At 45.9% G+C, this 21,206-nt stretch overlaps 2 protein-coding genes across 2 annotated transcripts; one reads left to right on the top strand and one right to left on the bottom strand.

Moving 5' to 3' along the window:
- Positions 1–4: 4 nt before the first annotated feature.
- Positions 5–6,155, bottom strand: bri3 (brain protein I3). Its single transcript, XM_084570560.1, has 3 exons — positions 5,351–6,155; positions 3,879–3,987; positions 5–1,314 (listed from the first exon to the last, which is right to left on the bottom strand). The coding sequence occupies exons 1-3, from the start codon at positions 5,502–5,504 to the stop codon at positions 1,182–1,184; spliced, it is 396 nt and encodes a 131-aa protein (XP_084426686.1). The 5' UTR covers positions 5,505–6,155; the 3' UTR covers positions 5–1,181.
- Positions 6,156–10,028: 3,873 nt separating this feature from the next.
- tecpr1b (tectonin beta-propeller repeat containing 1b) lies at positions 10,029–21,126 on the top strand. The gene is made up of 24 exons (XM_084571232.1): positions 10,029–10,566; positions 10,657–10,839; positions 10,943–11,065; positions 11,158–11,280; positions 11,980–12,154; positions 12,793–12,893; positions 12,990–13,091; positions 14,207–14,334; positions 14,414–15,027; positions 15,320–15,441; positions 15,556–15,711; positions 15,800–15,949; positions 16,063–16,220; positions 16,405–16,532; positions 17,206–17,299; positions 17,399–17,495; positions 17,570–17,649; positions 17,734–17,790; positions 17,870–18,044; positions 18,138–18,273; positions 18,390–18,482; positions 18,561–18,667; positions 18,810–18,929; positions 19,846–21,126. Exons 1-24 carry the CDS (start codon positions 10,342–10,344, stop codon positions 19,984–19,986), a joined length of 3,588 nt encoding a protein of 1,195 aa, XP_084427358.1. The 5' UTR covers positions 10,029–10,341; the 3' UTR covers positions 19,987–21,126.
- Positions 21,127–21,206: the final 80 nt, after the last annotated feature.

The raw sequence follows: 21,206 nt of genomic DNA, 5'->3' as shown, positions 1-21,206 counted from the left end.
AAAGCATAAGTAGCATTCAATTTAATTACAGTAACTCATATAAAAAGAAAGAACCCCGATCATAAGCGTGCGTAGTGTGTTTTCTAAAGCAAGAAGATTTTATTTTATTTTATTTATTTATTTTTTTAAATCCCTCCCACTCAGTTTCATCTCCTTTTCTTCTCCTGTGGACAGTTTTATAACATCTTGCTCTTATGGAAGACATGGAGATACTGCAGACACAGGGACGTAGACATTCTCGACTGATTGTCTGGCTGGGAGGACTGGGAGGAGGAGGGGGGGGATGTGGGCAGGTTGACTTGTCACAGAGTATCGTTACTTAGGATAAAAATCCGCACATTATTGAGAGAAATCTTCGGCTTTTTTTTTTTTGCTCAGCACGCGTCCTCCGAGCTGGAGGAGAAAGTCCGGCGTCGGGACAGTGTTCGAGGCTGCAAAGTCGAGGGCATTTCAGATTATGTGTACCTGAGGTCTGCATTGGCCCTGGGACAGCACAACCCGGCAGAATTATCATCAGACAGAACGGTCAGTGCAAATATGGCCCCAAGAAGAAACGCGAACAGGGCGAGGCAGAGCGCCGCGGGCTTTCTGTCCGCCGCGAGTCCACTGTCGCGGCTGGAACAGCTCCAGCTTCTTCTAAACACGTTTCATGTGTTGTTAGTCCAGGTGAGGCAAAAAAAATAATTAAAAAAAAAATAAGAAAAAGCAAATTCATCAGTGATTTCTGGGTGCAATGTTACTAAATATGATTATAACCAAAAACTTAGCAGTGTGCCAGCGAATACAAAAAGAGGAAAATAAACCTCTGGCAAATATCTATAGGTGCCTCGGTTAATTCGGACAAAACGAGAAGGAATCTATAGAAGAAATGATGATCACTCAGCATGTAGTGAAGGCACTGACAACAGCTGGACACTCAACGTATGCTAGAACACATCCTCTACTATCGAGGTGAAAATAGTAATCCTACACGTGCCTCTAATAATAAAAAAAGAAAGAAAAACGTCATAATCCGTGTTGATATCGAGATCATACGCCGCACGTGACGGGATGGCAACAGCAATGTGTAATGTTAGGAAAACATGACTAAATAAAAGACAGAAACTGTTGGGATCGTGTGTGTGTGTGTGTGCGTGTGGGGGGAGTAGAAGCGCGGGGCCCGCGGTTTGGTCCTTTTTTTTCTAGCCGAAGGTGGCGCCGCAGTTGGGACACCTTCTCTGGCGCAGTGCGAAGCAGAAGAGGATGCCCAGGGGGAAGAAGAAGATGGCACACAGGATCCCCAGGCAGGTGAAGTCGTCTTCCAGGACGCCCACTCTGCAACACACAGGAGAGTTGTGTTTGATTATTTTGTGTGCTGTCTATTCTCTTCTGTGGGACTTATGTCGAGCGTTATGTTTTCCTAGATTGCACAGTGCAGTTAGTATTACTAAGTATAATGAACTTTGAAATCGATCCAAAATAGGCCTGTAGCTTTAAATAGCTCTGTAAAAATCTACCTCTAGATTACTTCTAACACAACAATGTTTTCTTAATCGTGCAAAACAAACAACAACAGTGAAGAAACTATAGTATTATGCTCTTATCACAAAAAAAAAAAGCTTAGAGTTGGATAGTTTGAACAAAATAAATAACCAGCTAACCTAAATACTCACAGCTCTGATAACCTGCATTATAAAACTATACAACCGTAATCTCTTCCTGGTTCACACCTGACCTGCTTAGTCGCATTCTTGTCACACGTTTGCCTCGTCACACGCAAAAAAGGACAAAACAAAAAGCCTCGATCGTCCCCGGGACGTCCCTGATGCAAATATCTAACGACGTGACGGTCGCGTGGTAGCAACAGAGGATCCGCTGAAGCTCAAACTGAGCATCGGAATGTGAAAAAAAAAAAAAGGCGATATAAGTGACTTTGAACGTGGCATGATTGTTGGTGCCAAACCGCTACCGTCTACTGGGATTTTCAATCAGAGAATGGTCTGAAAAAGAGAAAATATCAAGTGAGCTAGGAACTCTGGCTACCAACGGTTCACCAAAATTGGACGACAGATGATCAGAGTCTCCCGTTCTTCTGTAAGACATTTGGGTGGTAGGTTCAGAATTTGGTGTAAGGGACATAAAATCACGGATCCATCCTGATCCACGCCATCCTGGAGGGGTGATGGTGTATCAAGTGGGTATTGTTAAAATGCTACAGCCTACTTGAGTGGGCTGATCTGTCCCGTGAAGAATAAAAAAAAGAGGATCCAACCAGGTGGTCTCAATGAACTGGCCCAAGATCTTCCCAAAGCTCCTACAGATGCTACAATTCCGGATGCGAATAATGCCAAGCATCTGGCTCGCGTTCTTGATTTCACACCAGTCGTCGGTCATAACTTGGAGCGGCTCGTTTCGGACGCCGTTCTCAGGGCGGCTTTAACCGAAAGTGACAGCAAGCGAAGCGTTAACCACGGTCTCATGACTGCAGCCCGCAGTCTGGCCCAGCGTGGCCAGCAAATCTGCAGGAGGCCCCGACGAGAGGGAATTAACCAAAGCTATGAAGAGCTACTTTTGAAAACACTCAATCTCATTTTACCCAAGCGTGTCACGGAGCTGTGGATTATATGGGGCGGTTAGTTAATTAGAAATGATCCCAATCAATCTGCAGCGACGCATTTCCCTAAACTTATGACTAAACAAAAGCGTTTGGACTCAAACTGTGCAGGTTTGGCGTGTGACGACAGGACGCCAATCCATGTTTGCACAACTTATCTGTACGCTGGTGACCGAAACTGCTGCTGTCACTGACCCGAGCGAGACAGATAATGCAAATGCCGACCGAAATTGTGTCAGCTTTTACGAAACCTTTACCAAACCGTAGGCGTTCAAAGCAAACTGCACCATTCTCACAAAGTGTCCCCATCTTGTCTACTTTTAGCAGAGTGACTGTGCTAACGTTACCAACAGATAAGAACAAAAAGAAGAAATGAAAGTCCGGTGTGAATGAGTCTGATGTTTTATGTTTGTGACTATATCACATTCAAGCCGAATGACTAACTGCGGAGACGATTTAGAGAAAATACAGGCGCCTCGCTGGACCGGAAGCCAGCCCGAACTTCCGAAAAAATCTGCAGAGCCAATCTAATGGTCTGGGCGACGATGGACAGAAAAGTAACAATCGTCTCAAGCGCGCCGTAAAATCCCAATTACATGTTACCAGACTCATATTCTAGCTCAGTTTGATGACACAACGTCACATGCTTACCCCCATTCAAACCCCAACTGCCCCCTTTTTTATATGCATCCACCACGCAGAAATAAACAAACCTGCTGAATCTGCAGGAAAAAGGACACACACAGAGAGACATCTTCTTCCCGCTTGACACCCACGTGAACCGTGTCCCGCAGCCACCTTCGGCCGCCGTCACATGTCTGAGGCTGAAAATCATCTGACTGACAGGACGTTGACTCATTGCTGTGAAACTAATGCGAAAGTGCCCTTTTTCCCAAAACACAAAGTCATGCTTAGCATTATGTCAGACCGCGGGCCTGACGGGGCCACGTACAGTACGCCGGGGCGATAAGGATGCGCTTGTGAAACAGCATGTAGACAAAAAAAGTCGGTTAGGCCTCAGAGGAAACTGTTTTCGATGCTGTGGATAATCGCAGCGATCACATGGGACACACATGCTATCCACCACGTGCTAATCTGGCTATTGGGATGCTTTGCTGCCTTCTTCCTGGATGTAAAGCTCCAGTATCAACATTTGACCTTTGTGCTTAAAGACTGATTGTGCTTGTTTGTCACTACCCTGACACATTATATTATATTAGCCCTCCATCAATCACAGTCCAGTATGTTTTTGTGTGTGCGTGTGTGTGTGTGTGTGTGTCCTCACCTGCAAGCAGGACAGCCTCCCACCACCACTACAGAAGGCTGGATGATGGTGTAAGTCCCAGGGTAGGGCTGCTGGGAAACAGCAGGGGCCATCTGGGCCGACGGGAACCCTGCAGGATCGAACGAGGAGACGGCACGCGTTACAATTTACTGCTTTGTGAGGGGAAGTAGTCAGCAACAAAAAAAAAAAAAAAACAGGGACGTAAACTTCAAATTACAAGTATCATCTAAAAATACGTACATCACCACGTTACACTTTTATTTTTTTTGTAGGTGAAAGTTGGTCTGTTGAAGATCTGACACAAGATTAAACAAGGGTGTAGTCGCCTGAAGATTGATACGGTGAACTGGGTCACAACAAAATGCCTGTGATTGGTATTTATTTCTCTTCCGTATCGGTTGAAACACGCCCCGTAATGACATCCAAATGCGGAGTTCCCACACTAGCCTATGTGCATTTAGGATGGCATGAATGTCAGGTGTAAAGAAACTGGGATGATTAATAGATTAACAGAATCTGATAAAAGAGTTACAACAAATATAAAATAGCTGGAAAAGGTCAATCAGTAGTTTATGATGAATTATAATGAGCATGTTGATAGTCTACAGTCTACGTCACCAGCCTCATTGACCTTTTGACCACTTGCCTACTTCTCTTGCTGTGTTCCTGTGGCCCACTGAACTTTGGTACCATGACTAAGCTTGCGTCCGCAGGAGCCATCACAAACACCTGCTGCACCTCCCAGTCAGGCGACTCCCAATCGGGTGACTGAAAACCCAACACTGAACTGTAGCAGTGCACCTCCGCCGCTGTGTTTTGATCACCACCTCATTCAGGTGCAGTGACTGAAATCTACCGAGGAGAGACCAAAAGGGGCTGCGGTTTGGCAGACAGGAAATCACATGCAATTACAAGAAACGAGAGCTCGTTCTGGGACTTCCTCGAGGCCCTCGCTGCCTCATGGCTCACTTGAAGCAGGGACACGGCTCAAGACGAGGGCTTGCAAGTTATGTTGCAAAGCTCCTGCATTAACAGCACAACTTCAACATTAACATTTTACATTTGCTTCCTATGAAAACAGTGTCAGCTAATGAACGATAAGCTGACACTGTAACTTTATCATGTGACTAAGGTTTACTCTGTATTTATGGATCACTTATCATAGTTGTACCTTTGACACACAGTCTAAATGTATGCAAAAAAAAAAAAAAAAGGTCATAAACAGACATTGTACTGACACACGGCGCATGCGCAACCTTGAAGCGCCTGATAAACTAAACTAATTATCCTTTCACGGTTGTACCTAAAGTCAGGATAGTTTAAACATGCGCCTGTTAGAGGGCTACAATATTCTGAACTATAACGGGGAAGATTCCCTTTAAAGGAAAGACGGAAGTTGGCAAGAGTGACTCCTCTCTTCCCGTTAGGTAACTTCACTTTCTAGTAAATGTTGGTAAAACGGGGCTACTCGCCTTGGCCGTCGGGGTACGGATAGGGCGGCGGGGCCGCCGGTGGGATGGCCCCATAGCCGTGCGGGTGAGGCTGCTGCGGGCCGTAATCATAAGCCGCCGGGACGGCGTTGTAGGCGGGAGGTCTGTCGTGAAGAATAGGTTTGCTGTCCACCATCTCACCCGACGTCGTGCGTCCTCAACTTGTCCGGTTATCTGCTCTCAGGTCCCCAGCGACAATAAATGACCCAAACTGAACTCGGTCTACTCCTCTTTCGCTACCAGGAAGGCGGTGCGAATCTGGCTGGCACGCAGTGGCGACAAAAACAAAGAAAATACGCTGCGCAAAAATGAAACTTCGTCCCTCTCCATGCGCCAACTTTGTCCCCGGCGGCGCAACAACCCCAAATCTCCACCCAACGTCCACTTTAAAAGATAGGAATGCTCTTGCGTCTGTCTGGTAGTCGTTAACTTAACTCCATTTTCCGCCTTGAAGTTGGTCCCGTGGCACCAAAACAACAATCATGTGTCATCGCAGCACCTTGTAACTCAGCTGGAAGTCAGAGAGGCTTTTCCTTTCTGTCTGGATTGTCACAAGAGAGGCATCATGTGATGAGCTGCTGTAGCGCCTCTGCGCAGTGAAAGGCTTCTTAAAGAGACAGTGAACCTCTGTAGAGCAACTGCAGAGCAAATGCAGCGCAGCGCAGCGTGATGATCACAAGAGGGACGCGGTCACAGGCTGCGTTCAAGTGCCGGTTTGATTTTAATGATAACATGTCCAAGATGCAATCAGTGCTATCACATGCATTGGTCCACGGACACCGAGTTTGAGCCTAAATATGTCTACACTGTGAGCTACATCACAGCTGCCGTTAGGAATAGTGTTTAATGTTGCGTAATGTTCGGGTTGAAAGAACAAAACGTCAAAAGTACGGTGGCCGAGAGAGCTCAGCGCACTGCAATTTCATAATATACATGTAAATAAATTAGACACAAGCGAATTAGAATATATAGGCTATATATATATTTATTTTATTTTTATTAATTCTTTTAGCTATTGAATACATATACACAATTTATTTGCAGACTGACAAACTTTTTGTGGAAACATTTCCGTTGGTTTCACCCATGGGTGCAGATCCCGGGGGGGATGGGGGGGACATGTCCCCCCCAATCTGTGAAAAACATGAATTGTCCCCCCCAATAAAAATTATTCGAAATTGAACAAATGTATTTTCAGACTTCACATTCTTCACATTTTACATTCACATCTAAAAAGAAATGATTGGTATGGTGCCATGGTATGAGTTGCATACCGACAAAAAACAAAAATCACTTTTGTGTCCCCCCCAATCCTGACATCGGATCTACACCCCTGGTTTCACCGCTTGCATGGTTTCTGTATTTGCCTGCTTTGTGAGTGAGTGTTTGCAGAGCTGTCAGTGTTGGCAAATTCATGAAGACTTCTTTTATTATTATTTGCTCGCGTTTTGTTTATTTCTCAAAGTCAAAAAGTCAAAATCTGCTTTATTGTCAATTGTGCAGCACACACAGAGGATTGAAATTGCATTAGGCCTACTTTAAGACCCACGGTGCAACAAGTTAAACGCTAAACTAGAAATATAAACATCTGAGATTTAAAAAATAATAATAAAAAAAAAGTCAATAAATATAAAACTGACTGAGGTGAGTCCAGTGTTGCATAAAGTGGCCGGTGCAGCTCCTGAGCTTGACAGGGGAAAAATAAGATATAAAAGATTAACTGCATTCAATATAAATGTCACAGATGAAGTTTTAAAAGCGTGTTTTCTTAATAAAACAATAATAATTTATACTTTATTGATCTTCTTTTTATCTTTTTATGCATCTGACCCATCCATTCGTTCACACCGTAGTGTGTGTGGTGTGTGCACTCGGAGCAGCAGACTGCTACTTGTGCACTGATGCATCAGTATCAACAATGCTGCTGACTTTCCTACACTTTTACTTAAATAACATTTTGAATGCTTGAGTTTTTCCTCACATTGGAGCCGACCTGTTTATAACTTTGCTGCCCTGCCTATAGTATGGATTCAAAGTCTTAGTATGCCGGCTGGGATCTGAGTCATTTCCCCGCCACTTTAACTACTTTAAAGATTCATGCAAATTACACATAATGGCACAGAGCGTGCAGATTTGTGTCAGGCGAGGGCCATTTGGGGAGGTCTCCTAGTTTCATTGAAAACTTAGCACGCTGCCACTGCTGTAGTTTAGAGTTTGTCAGTAGCACTGTGCCTCTGGAGGGGACCCTGACCTGGAGCTGGGTACCCCTGGTCCACCTACAGGTCAGAACATAGTCGTATATATTCTTAAATCTCTATTTCTTGTACATTTGTTCATATGCTAATTCTGTGCATTTTTTCTTATACTATTTTTATTTTGTTTTACTAGATTTTACTTACATTTTCTTTTTTCTTTTGCTTGTGGTTCTTAGAGTGTTTTTGTATGTGCAACTAAGCTACTGTGACCAAGCAATTTCCCTTGTGGATCAATAAGTTTATCTAAGTCTAAATTGAGGTTAGAACTTGGTAGATTCTGGTTTATATTTTTGACACCACTTTTGACCTTTGCTTGTGCACAAACTAAATTCCCTTTGCTGTTTCAACGGCAGCCCTACATATAGGCTACCATAGAAGTTAAACAAAGGATATCTCTTGGTCTTTAACCCCGTGGTATAATATTCCGAACTGTGGCCAAACAAGTAAGACCATCCCTGCGTTTCAATAATTAATACTGACGGCGCTGAATAAATTATTGAAATATGCGCGTTAATTAGCAGAGGACGTCGGGAAGGGGAGAGAAAAAAAAAAATCCTGGGTTCGACCAATGGGAGGACGATATTCCCTCACCCCTGCCGAGTTTCAGCCAATCAGAGCGGCGCTTCCTCCATTTCCTGTTGTGGGCTCGGAGTTGGACAGGACATTCCCCTGGTCCAGAATACTGTGGATTAATTTTTCTCCGTGTGCGTAAATGACTTTACTTTTTTTGTCGGCAGAGGGAGTGTTGCTCGTGAAAGAGCCCCACGCGTAAGTAAATATTTTGTGGTTTCATCATTTGTGGAGCCGGCTGACAGACGCCTGTCCCCCTGAAGATGTAAACAGCTTATAGCCGACTTTGCGGCACAGACTCCGAGTCCTTATCAGATATCTGTTATCATGCTACAATGTAGCCGTTATCTGCTTCTTCTCATTTTGATACGTTGTTTTTTTTTTTTTTAATGTGTCCTAGCTTTGGCCTGGGGGATGGCAGGTATCGGCTGTTGCACCTGATGCCATGACGCGTCTGTTGATATTCCCTTGACAACCGCGGATCGGATACCGACATTCAGGTAGGCAGCTGTTTGAGACCGCGGTGCGTCTGATCCCAGAATGCGTGCAGACGTACGGGTGCGCGTGAAGCTCCACTGCAGTCCCTGTTAAGCCATAATATAAGTTCAACCTAGAAAACTGGAGCCTTATTAATAATGTCAGAGGAATTTACTGCGTTTATCATTATTTACAGCCGCAGTTTTGTTTATTTAAATTAAATTGGTGCAATTAGTTGTTTAAATTAAAGAAATACACAAACAAACGAAGGCCTGGGCAGCGTTAGCTTTGGCATAGTAACAGTCAATACTGTAGCGGATTAGTATCAGTCCACAGAGCAAGTGTCAAGCCATCCCGCCAAAGACTTCCGGTCAGAAAATTTCAAATTAAAACACTATTGCATTTTCTTTTTTTCTTTTTTTCTTTTTTTTTATTATTATTATTATTATTTTTAACTATTATTATTTATCAGGTAATATCCATATGATTATTTACTTTACCTATTTTAAAGAAAAAAAAATCAAAAAATGAAAAGTTATGGCATGAAACTTCTGCTCGGCTTGATTGGTTTGGTCAAATGAAAATGGTTCATTTCAGATATTTGCATTTTAAAAAGTGTAAAATAAAATTTAAAAAAAAATCAATGTCAAGTAAAACTATTGTATTTTATATGTAGGTCTTTCCATTGTACATTTTAAAAAGTTTTAACATGCATTATTTAGGAAAAAAACTAGTGAATTATCCTCACTGAGCCGTGTTGTGTGAGAGGTAAAAAAAAAAAAAGGCCCTTTACTACAAATATTGATTGAAATGGTCAGTTATGGAATTAATAATGAGATACAAATAATATTTACTGGGATTGTTTTGGTTTCTGATGCTTTTAGATCATTAAACATGCCCAAATTGTCAAACTGACCCAGGAACATCACCGCTCTTCCTGAGAAATGTACATCATCATACCTTGCAAACAAAAACAAATACATTATAATATTACTGTCCTATCCTAAAACTTATTTTCACGAAGGTTATGCTATTTTGCAAGGTATTCAACTGTGTTTTCGTGCTAAATATCACGAACACTTTACTTATTAAGTGGAACTCTACATTATGTGGGACATTGTGATGTAGTGGTTAGCACCGTCGCCTCTCTGTGTGGAGTTCGCATGTTTTCCCTGTGCCTTTGTGAAATCTTCTTCTCCCACATTTCAAAGACATGCACGTTAGGTTAATTGGGAAGTCTAAATCTGCCATGTGAATGTGAATGGTTGTATGTCTCTTTGTGCACCCAGTGTCAAAGGCTCTCTCCACTCCAGCTGTAATAGGTAGCGGATGGACAATGAATGTACATTGTAGTGCAAAAGTGCAACGCTTTGAATCTGCGTGTGCCTGTGTGAGTGTGTGTTTGGGGAGGTAAGTGGGTCTTTGAAGCGGGGAGAGAGTTCAGAGCTCTGATGTTTTTTATTTTTTTTTCCTGTGGTTCTGGTTCTCTCTCTCATTATGAGGATGTGAACTACCAGAGTGGAAAAACACCAGTCACCAGAATGAGTCAAAATGCAAATGCAGCCTTTAGTCATAACAGCATCTAAGCCTTAAGTACACTGAGTCATAAAATATATAGCAGACCATTTGGAAAGATGAGTGCCGTCCTGCCGTTTCTCTTCAGAGGCCACCATGCCCATTACGCTGCTGTGGGCCGTGGATGTGTACGGCCGAGTGTACAGCCTTTCCACAGCCGGCCAGCGGTGGGAGCGTGCTGATGACATGCTGCTGGAGCTGAAGCGCATCTCGGCGGGGAAGGGGCGCTGCTGGGGCGTCGGCTGTGACCACCATATCTACCTAAATATGATGCCCAGTGAGACCCCCATCCGCTACCGGGAAGAGACCTACGAAAACCAGGTCGGCCCAAGTTGCACGTTGTCTGAAAACGTAGGCACTGTATGTTATTGATACTGAAGCTCTCTCTGCTCTGCTTGTGTACTCTTTCAGAGGTGGAACCCGGTGGATGGCTTCACCGACACGCTGCTGCCCACCGACCGCTGGCCGTGGAGCGACGTGACCGGGATGAATCCTCAACCGCTCCACAGCTTCGAGCTGCCCTCCCGTAGCTGGGAGTGGGAAGGAGACTGGTATGTGGATCAGAGCTGTGGAGGAGAACCCAGCCAGACTGGGGTGAGAAAAACACACATAAGAACCACTTCTCCTCACGTATTTCTTATTTCTCTCTTCTGCTGTTATTTAAATTTGATTGATTGATTCACTTCTTGGACTATAGGGTTGGGAGTATGCCGTTGATTTCCCAGCCAACTTCTCCCCTGACAAGAAGTGGAACTCATGTGTCCGTCGTAGACGATGGATCCGTTACAGACGATACACAGCACAAGGTTCTTGGGCAAAGGTTCGGAAAGTATTTCCGGATATCTGTGACACAGTCAGTGTAGAATTAGTAGGTGAAGGCGGAAGATCCAAGCCTCTGCTCTTCTTCTGCAGATCCCTTTGGACAATCCCAGGAAGTCCCCGTTGCCGCTCAGTGACATCAGCTGCGGCGGCTGGGAGATGAGCGACCAGTCTGGGAGATATCCCTACCTCTGGGGCGTGTCCCAGCAAGGACAGGTCAGTCTGCTGCACATGCAGCATGTGGCTCAGGTTAAGATATGTGCTTTCACACCAGGAGCATTTCCCCACCAGCACCATATTTACTTTTCTTATTTCAACTTTACAATTAGAGTTAGAAGGTCCATTCAACAACTCTGGTTTTAATTTAAATTTTTACTGTTTTTCAACATTTTTACATTTTTTGGGATTAAGACATAATTCTTAATCCCACACGTAAAAATGTTGTTAAATACTGTAATATTAAACCCAGATCCTGTTGCAACGTTACTCTCCTCCTGCAGCCAGTGGTTTACTTTTCATTTTTGGCCACAAGATGGCAGCATGACCTCATATAATTTACACTGCCAAATTCTGCTAATATTTCTGGTGTAGTCGATGCATCAACTAAAAGTTTATTATAAATATTATAGTTTGATGCTCTATTGACAGTGACGAAAAAAATTGTGTGACCTCTGCCACAGATCTTATTACACCTTGTTTGAATGTACTATTTAATTAGAGGAGCGATATGCAAAGTTATACAAAAGACACACAGTACCAAACGAAACACAATAACAACGCTTGCTTGGTAAGATAAGTTAGAAAATTAAAGAAATCGAATGTATGTATGTAAAGAAAAGTGTATTTATTTTAAGCGTATCATATGCTGTAATATTCCACACTGTCCCCGGTGATCTAATTATCTTTACCCTGCAGGTGTGGTTCAGGGAGGGCATCCATCCTCGCGTCCCAGAGGGCTCCAGCTGGGAGGAGGTAGAAGTGCCCAAGGAGGTGGCTCAGTTATCAGCTGGACCCGGAGACCTGCTCTGGGCTTTGCTGTGGGATGGGAACCTGCTGGTTCGTACAGGCCTCACCCTGGACAGCCCGACTGGTCAGCATTCACTTTGCCATAAAAACAAGCTATAAAGTCCTCGAGATAAAATGCAGATAAAAGCATGGATGAGCTTTTTTAAGTCTGAAGAGAAGAGGAATGAGTCTTTAAGTCGGGCAAAGTAAGATTGCACCATTTAAGGATCAGTTTCTTTTGTTATTTTTAAATAGTACTTAAGGTGCCAGTAGTTTATAAGGTGTATATAGAAAGGTCTTAAATTCCCCTGAGTAATAGGCGGTTTAGGCTTCTGCATCAATGTGACGCCGTAGCTATGGCGACAGCACAGAGCATTCGCAGACCCTAGCGGCGTCGCTGACATGCACCTCCCCAGAAATGTAACTTCACGCTGCGGCGACACAGACCGCAAGAGCTGTGATTGGTAGTTGTTGACAATGAGGCAGGAAGTGTAAACAAAAATCAAGCCGACTGGCAAAGACACAGCGCCGACTAGTGTTTGGAGGGTGTTTTTACAGAGCGAGCCAGATTGATTGGCTATGTGCGTAGGTTACAGCATCTATGTCCCTCAGCACCCCAAAAGAGCCTTAAGCCAAGCCCATATCCCCCTACAGCATAATTTGCTTGACTGGGTTAAATCTGTGTTGCATCCGTAAACATACGTCGCTTTCTTCTTCTGTCAGGCACATCGTGGATGGAGGTGGAATCACCAGGAAAGGAGGTTGAAGCGCTCCACGTGGCCGTCGGAGTCAGCGTGGTCTGGGTGGTCACCAAGGACTACAAGGTGAATCAATACTCCTCACACGTGTAATACTTCAAATAGCCGCGGCCCGCTGTGGTGCTAACACATCAGTGACCATGTGTGTGTGTGTGCGTTAAGGTGTGGTTCAGGCGCGGTGTGAACTCCCACAACCCCTGTGGCTCGGGCTGGATCAGCATAGGAGGGGAGATGATGATGGTGGACATAGGACTCAATGACCAGGTTAGGAGATTTGTGTTGACAGTTGCGTTATCTAATCACATGGTATTGGGATTAGGTCTGAATTCAGTGTGGATGAGCGATAAGTCGGCTTTTTGACTTTATTCTGTTAATGCACCAAAATACCAACGCATTTAATCTGGGTTCAGCTATGAATGTAATAATATCTGCTGAAGAGGAGAAGAAGAATATTCCTCATAATGACAGACGTCGTCTTCATTTCCTTCTTAAGAGGGAAAGTGAAACACTTGCACCTGACACCAAAAGGGAGATCAAGATATGCTTTTAGCCAATAAAATGTAGCAATTTAACTTGAGCTTTCTAAACTAGTTGGTTTAATCTTCACTGTGGCCAGCTTCTCCTCTACGCCTCTTCTGTACCTCTAGCTGATTCCCTCTCTCCTCCCGTTGGATCTGGTTTCAGGACAAGCCAGATCAGGGCTGGGGTCGAGGCAGAAACAGTTTGTTCTGTGTCTCACTGCTGAAGACTTTGCTAGCACTGCAAACCCATACCTCACACCTCCTCCCCTTCCGTCTCTCACCCCCCCACCCCACCCCAACACACCCCCCCACCCTTCTCGCGCCACCACTCCCTCAGGCCCATCTACCTCTAGCCTCTCCTCCTGCCCTGCCGCTGCTGCCCTGTAACACGAGTAAAGCCGGCAGTTCGAGCCAATGTCCCCGCAGTAGCACCTCAGGCCCGGCCTTATATATCCCCAGACTATATTCCTACTGGCCTGACATATGGGAGACTCCCTAATTAGAAGCTGGCCAAGCCGTCGTCATCATATCCCATATTTCATATTTCAGGGCTGCAATTATGGGTATGTGTCGAGTGAGGTGGCAGGAGCCAGTGTTACAGTATATGGCCTTATAAAGTAACAGTGCATGTGTCCTGCTAGCGCCCCGACAAGGATTTAAAAGTTGGATCATATTTTATGCTATATTTATTAAGGATTTTGTCACATTTATCAAATTACATTCTTCATGCTTCCTTATTTTAAACCTTTTCTGATTCCTGAGCTTTTATTCATATAACGGCTGAATAAATAAATCCAATTTGTGGCGCACAACAGTGCCTGTGCACATTATGTTATACTCTATATCTTTTTCCTTTAGGTGTGGGCGGTTGGTGAGGACCGCGGTCTGTATTTCAGAATGGGTGTGACCCCATCTGAACCGAGTGGAAACGGGTGGATCCCTGTTTCTGCCCAGTGGGGTAGTAGTAAGAAAGTTATCGCACCCAGGTCTGTATAAATAACTGAGTTGCGTTAAATCTTCCCATTTCTTTCTGTCCCTTATCTCTGTGTTTGTGTTGTTTTATAGGAACGACTGTGAGTTCAGTGGCCAGCTGACTGAGGCCTCGCAAGGCTCCGTTCTGAGCTGCACCGATTCAGACTCAGAGTTGGGTACTACGGACCCCCAAAGCAGCACTACTGACACCCCAGTCCTAGAGGCACAAGCTCCCGCTGTCGTCCCCTTAGGGAGAACCGAGACACCTCCACCTCCCCAGAATACAGAAGACACCCCAGTAGCTCCCCAGCAGGATGCCCCAAAGACCTTCATCCCCGCCAGCGACAGCTTCATCAACAGCTTAGTCTCCGACCGCGACAGAACCTCCGCGCCGCAGCCGTCCATCACAGAGGTACCGCAGGAGGAGGCGGAGGAGCCGCGGCCAGCCCCGATACTCCCCACGCCCGAGGCCGCGGGGCATGACGTCCCCTGGATGAACGTGGACCTGGAGGGCGCAGAGGCAGCTCGGAGCGCGCAGGCGGCGGGGCCTTCCCTGGGCGACGGAAGCGCAGCCGCCACTTACGCCCTGGCGACTCTGGAGAGCGGTCAAGGCGTCGGGGAAGAGGACGTGCCGGTGTGGACTTGGATTTCCGGCGGAGGTTGCGATGTGGATGCAAGCACGCAGATCAGCTGGCTTAGTTCCACAGGTACGTGCACAACTGAGATGTACCGAATCTGAGATTTAATCAAAAAACATAAGATGAGATGTTGGTATATTAAAATAATGGGAATTTCTCATGGGAAAGAAAGTGCAACATGTCACAAATTCACTCTCATTTCGTTGAATGTCAGTTTATATCTGTATATCTGTGTCTGAATGTTGTACCCCGTGCGTCTGTGCGCTGTTTTTACGCGTGTAGAGACACACTGTCTTCGTTATCTCTGTGTTTTCGACCGCTTGTCCAAACGTCTGACTCGTACAGTGTGTCTGTCTGTCAGGTCCTCTCACCAGCTCCCTGTCGCTGACTCCAGTCCAGTCAGCAGCCTGGAGCGAGCAGCCGCAGCAGCAGCAGCAGGAACCCAGGGACGAGATCAGCAAGAAACCGCTGGAGAGAAGCAACGTGAGAGCAGCTTCGCTTCTATCTGACACGCTATCTTGTGCTCTGTTTCGGGTTGATGATATCTCCTGTCTCTCTCAAATGTCCCGTGTCCGGCCCCGTCCCTCTCCTGTTTAGTCGGTGTGGGTGCGTAAAGGAACGCTGCGCTGGTGGAGGGATTGGAAACCGCAGCGCTGGGTCGACGTGAGTGTTGCTCTAGAGCAATCCACCAGGTCTGATGGCCGGAAGGACAGTATATTCTTTGTCTATTACACACAGTATGACGAGAAAAAGGTTAGTTTGGCCCCAAGAGTGTAATTACATATTTTATTCTCCTTTTGCTTGTCGAGGTCAGTTCATGGCTGTTTCTTGGTTCTTGCAGTACCTTCATGTGTTTATAAATGAAGTGACGGTGCTGGTTCCGGTGCTCAGGGACTGCCACTATGCCTTTGCTGTGTACACAGCCGAAAGGACCAAAGAGAGGTGGCCTCTGGTCCTGGCAGCTCAAACTGAAAAGGACATGAATGACTGGGTAATATTTCTGTTTTTGAAAGCACGCTAAAGTAGAGCATTCACTGATCATTTACAAGCTAAAGCTAATCACACATCCCCCCCTCATTGTCTCTTCTCCCCCTGTGTGTTCAGTTGTGCCTGTTGTCCGACTGTTGCTGCGAGTGTCGAGGGATCACAGGTCCCCCATCCAGACAGGCCCTGTGGTCCACCACGTCCAAGGGAGACGTCATGGTCCACGAGCCGTCCTTCTCCCTGGAGGCCTCCGCACACACTATGGCCTGTGACCTCATGTGAGACTGATACCCGCTAGCTGATTCTGTCTGGCTGCTCTCTAGTACTTCTGTTCATTGTCTTTCTTGCATTATCTTGTTAAAGAGGGTTTCACGCGTGGCTGCACTTTGTCTGTGTTTGCTAAAATGTGTGCTTAACAGTACGACCGCTAACGCTGGGTGCTTCCGCTGTATGGTGCTGCAGGTTTTGGCGGCAGGTCCCCGGCCACCTGCGCTGTGTAGAGTCTAACAGTCTGGGGCTGGTGTGGGGCATCGGGTGGGACGGCACCGCCTGGGTCTACAGCGGGCGTTACGGGCAGCAACCCAACCCGGGTAAACAAGTCCCGTAGATGGTTATCCATGTTCCCTACACCTGTGTTTACTTTTCTAGACTCTTTTATGTATGAGATGTACCAAATAGTCCTTTCCAGCTAGTAGAAAGTAAAAAATGCGATGAAATATAAATAAATGATCAGGGCTAGGTGACCATTTGTTGGTATTTTGATTGGTCTGCTAACATCCAACCAGAGGACTCTTATCCTTTGTTGAGTCCAGACTTCCTACTTTACCGTTGCTAGGTTAGACAAACAATAGCAATGTAGGGGGTTCAACAGAAAAGTGTTAAAACCTGTAGCCCTCGTAATCGTGTAACTATTTCAAAGTCTGCTAACGTTAGCTAGCTTTAGCTTTCTCACCTCGAAGTTACCTCTATAGGTGATCAATGTTTTTCTATGGGAACATTGCTACAGTTTGTCTGACCTAGAAACAGTAACATAAGAAGTCTGGACTCAACAAAGGGTCAGTTTGTAGAGATTAACTCTCTAACAAGCTAAGTAAGAGTCCACTTATTATTTACTTGCTAACAAGTTCTAGTTTGGTGGGCATTTGCTTGCAACTCTGCCGTCTGTTGCAGCTGTAGAGCCTTTGGATACACATACACAAAGATGCCTTCATTAGCTTGCATTCATTCATTCATTTTTTTTCGTCCATGTTTGTTTTACTGCAGGAGATGCCGTTCAGATGCATCAGCAGACTGATGTCAGGAGCATACACGTGTATGAGAATCAAAGATGGAACCCTATGACTGGATATACCGACAAGTGCGTCCACCTTTAAGGCTTTGCGTTTCAAAATCGATGTTTATTCCAGTTTACGCGGCTCCTTAAGCAGAATGTGTTTCTGTCGGCTCACTTTTCCAGAGGACTTCCTACAGACCGTCCCATGTGGAGCGACGAGAGCGGACTAAAGGAGTGCACCAAAGGCAACACACAACCACCCTCCCCTCAGTGGTCCTGGGTAAGTGGATCCCAAAATCCGTCCTGCACGTTTCTTTTTGGTTCTTTGGTTCTTTCCATCATTCCTTGTTTCAGGTGTCAGAGTGGGCCGTGGACTTCAACGTCCCTGGAGGAACTGACAAAGAGGGCTGGCAGTATGCTGCAGACTTCCCCACGTACGTAACGATTACATCTCAGGATCCTGACTAAACCTAACAGAGGGAGTAGTGCCAATTGTCCGACTTGTCTCCATCCCACAGGACGTTTCACGGCCACAAAACCATGAAAGACTTCGTGAGGCGCAGAAGATGGACGAGGTAAACACACTTACATTTCTGTGGTTGGTGGTTGGCGGCACACGGTTTCTACAGCCTCCTAACAATGACACGTCCACAGGAAGTGTAAGATCACAGTGAGAAGTCCGTGGCTCCAGGTCCCGCCCATCTGCCTGAGTGACATCTCTCTGATGCCGTGTTTGGCCCAGAGCAAGATGGAGCAGGTTCCCGTCTGGGCCCTCAGTGACAAGGGAGACGTCCTGTGCCGCCTGGGAGTCAGCCCACAAGACCCTGCGGTGAGAAGGATGCTAAAACAATCGGCAGATATTTGAGCAAGAGAAAAGATCTACAATCTCTGAAAACGAATTCTCACCCCGGTGATCTCGCAGGGCAGCTCTTGGCTCCACGTGGGCACAGACCAGCCCTTCAAGTCCATATCTATCGGCGGAGCCAATCAGGTGTGGGCCATCGCCAGGGACGGAGCGGTGTTCTACAGAGGATCGGTGTCCCCACAAAACCCTGCAGGTCAGTTTGATGCGACTCGCGATCGCCAAGCCAGAACGTCAAAATGAATGCTGCAGGAAGAGAAAATAAACATCCTGTAGACGTGTCTCTCAGAGCTCTCTCTCGTCCCTCTGCAGGAGAATGCTGGTACCACATCCCCTCTCCCCCGAGACAAACGCTCAAACAGCTGTCCGTCGGGCGGACGTCCGTCTTCGCCGTGGATGAAAACGGTGAGTAGGTATTTGATTTGTGTCCTTAAAAAGAGAGAGAACGAGTTCAATGTCAATCTGTCTTTTGATGTAACGTAGGCAACCTGTGGTATAGACAAGGCCTCACCCCCAGCTACCCTCAGGGCTCCTCCTGGGAGCTCATCTCTAACAACGTCACCAAGGTTTCTGTGGGACCCCTGGACCAGGTCGGTATGACTGCAGCCTCCAGTGGCTTGAGTGTGAATTTGAGCTTTAGAAAATAGTATTTCCTGATGCCACTAGTAAATGCACAGGTATACCCAATGATGTGGCCGGTGAAAGTTCAGCGCTGTTGTGTTTTTTGTCTAGGTGTGGATCGTAGCAGATGGGGTCCCGGGCTTCCCCGCTGAGACTCCTGGAGCTGTCTGCCACAGGCTGGGCGTGGGACCCATGCAACCCAGGGGACAGTCCTGGGACTATGGTATAGGGGTGAGTCCCTCGTCATCATATTAGTTTCTCATTTTGCTTTTCATTAATAATAGAAAAGAAACAAATGATCATTAGTGGACAGCTGCCTTGTTATAGGTGACTTTTGCTTCTAATAGTGGAACCTAACGATAAATCCTCAGACAAGACAAGTCAGATGTTATTTTAAAAGGCCCCAGAATTTCCTAAATTATTCATTTTTGTACGCGTTAGAGTCCCGTTGTCCTCCGAGATCCATCATGCAGTACTTCAAGAAGCACAAGCCTGTGGAAGAGCCTTCACCGTCCCCTGACTTAAACATCGTTTGAGTATCTGTGTGTGTGTGTGTGTGAGGGTGGGGGGCCCCAAACATACTGCGCATACAAGACGGCCTAAAAATACCTCAGAAGCTGATGCGATCTGCGGGGAAGAGTGAGTGAAAAATTCCTGAAACAAGAATAGAAAGACTCTTAAGACTGGCCACAAAGAGCGTCGGGCGAGCTGGGACACCTGCCAGGAGGGGGTCAGCCGGCGCTGAGTGAGCAGCGAGTTTCGGCTCCGTGAAATAAAAAAATAGTGCGCGTGAGCTGCTGTAGGTCAGGCGGCAGAGAACGGGGTCGTCCGTCGTGGAGCCCAGTGGAGTAATGACAACACAGCCAGCACAAAGCATCATACAACAGCAATGGATTAATATTCAATAACAACGTACACACTGAACAACACTGTTGAGCAGGACAGACGTCTAGTGGCGTTACTTGCAAACTAATTAATTAAATCACACATTGTCCACTTTATTTATTTAATTCTTTTCTGTATTTAATTTAGTTTTTTTTATGAGCAGGATTTCAAACTGTGCCTCGTCCACTTTCTTCCACGTTGCAGCCCAGTCGCTGCCCTCTAGTGCTCAGCATGTGTGAATGCTGTCCTACTTCTCTTCCAGGGCGGATGGGAGCACGTCAGCGTGAGGGGGAACTCCGCAGAGGCCCCCCGCGGCGCCCACCCCGCTCCCGCCGGGCCCTCGCGCAGCCCCGCCCCCCAGCGGCCTCCGACTCAAGCGAACGGGACCGCCGTGTGCGTGTAGCGTTCCTCCCGTCTCCCCTTCCTCCTCCTCCTCTTCCTCCTCCTGAGCCCCAGCCCTCTTCGTGCCTGGACCTTCTCTGTACATCCGTCTCCTCAGACCATTCCCAAACGGCTCTTGTCCCTTCGCGTTAAAGGGAATGCACAATCACGCCACTCGAGTCTAGACACTGGATACGACACTTGTTCGATGGACGAACGTTACTCCCTGGTTTGTTCCCCAGGCAGATTTTACGCCAGTATTCAAAACAGAAAGGGTAGATCTTCATGGCACAAATAAAAAAAAAAAACTCAAAAAAAGTGAGTGCATGTGTTTGCTCTTACTCGGCTTCTGGGTGGCTAGCAACAGCTTTTATTCTTACATAAAGTATCCTGTGAAAACCTCCGAGGGTGGGATCCTGACGAAGGGCTAAGGCTCGGTCACCAAACGAAGTTCAAACACACAGGTCCACTGTAGCCCGCGTTGTAGTGGTTTGTAGTAATCTCATCTGATTTGCCTGTCATACATTTGCATGGAATTTCATTTATTTATTTTTATTTATTTATTCAGTTTCTCTATTTATTATTTTGGCCTCTTACGTGTTTGCAATGAAGTGTTTTTTTTTTTTTTTTGGCCCGTATTGATACAAAAAGCCTTTCTGATATTGGATACTTCTTAAAAAAGGACCAACAAAAATAATATGCACTCACTGGCCAAAACATTAGGTACAAAACATTAGGGAGAACAAATGCATTCTGATGTAACAGTCCTGCATTAAATCTTAAGCTTCAGAAAGGAGATTATTTAACTGGTGTTTCTATTATTTAGCCCAGCCCGCTGATTAAAATGGGGGTGTCAAAATAATAGAAACAACAAACCACGGCTGAATCAGCATCTCTCTCCATTATTTTTAATTCACAAAGCTGACATTTAGAGCGGGGCCGTTATATCAGGACGCCTAATGAGCTGGCGAGTGAGTGCACGTTGCTCTTCTCTCTATCAGCAGATAATACCTGCCGGTCATCCTGCAATAAAAGTAAACACAGTTCTTCCTTCCTGTTAGTATTGCACCCCCCCCTTCCGTAGAACTGCTATGACTGCGACTGTTGACACTGCAGCAGGTCTGAATGTCGCCACGGGCCGGACATTCATCTTACAAGGGCATTGAAATGTGAAATAAAAGTCTAAAAATACCACCGTATGTCATTCTGGTGTCATTTCACAGTAGATTTGTAAACCTATTA

The sequence above is a fragment of the Chelon labrosus genome, assembly GCF_963514085.1.
Source record: "Chelon labrosus genome assembly, chromosome: 21".
NCBI classification, from domain to species: domain Eukaryota; kingdom Metazoa; phylum Chordata; class Actinopteri; order Mugiliformes; family Mugilidae; genus Chelon; species Chelon labrosus.
The sequence above is the reverse complement of the archived record's forward strand: the minus strand, read 5'-3'. Positions and strand labels throughout refer to the sequence as shown.

What these genes read in the sequence shown, in the direction of transcription:
- bri3 (XM_084570560.1), bottom strand. Translation starts at nt 5,504, where the DNA reads ATGGTGGACAGCAAACCTATTCTTCACGACAGACCTCCCGCCTACAAC. An exon ending in TCCGTACCCCGACGGCCAAG is followed by an intron (nt 3,988 to 5,350) that starts GCGAGTAGCCCC and finishes TCGATCCTGCAG; the next exon opens with GGTTCCCGTCGGCCCAGATG. An exon ending in GGAGGCTGTCCTGCTTGCAG is followed by an intron (nt 1,315 to 3,878) that starts GTGAGGACACAC and finishes TGTGTGTTGCAG; the next exon opens with AGTGGGCGTCCTGGAAGACG.
- tecpr1b (XM_084571232.1), top strand. Translation starts at nt 10,342, where the DNA reads ATGCCCATTACGCTGCTGTGGGCCGTGGATGTGTACGGCCGAGTGTAC. An exon ending in TGGTCACCAAGGACTACAAG is followed by an intron (nt 12,894 to 12,989) that starts GTGAATCAATAC and finishes GTGTGCGTTAAG; the next exon opens with GTGTGGTTCAGGCGCGGTGT. An exon ending in CAGCTGGCTTAGTTCCACAG is followed by an intron (nt 15,028 to 15,319) that starts GTACGTGCACAA and finishes TCTGTCTGTCAG; the next exon opens with GTCCTCTCACCAGCTCCCTG.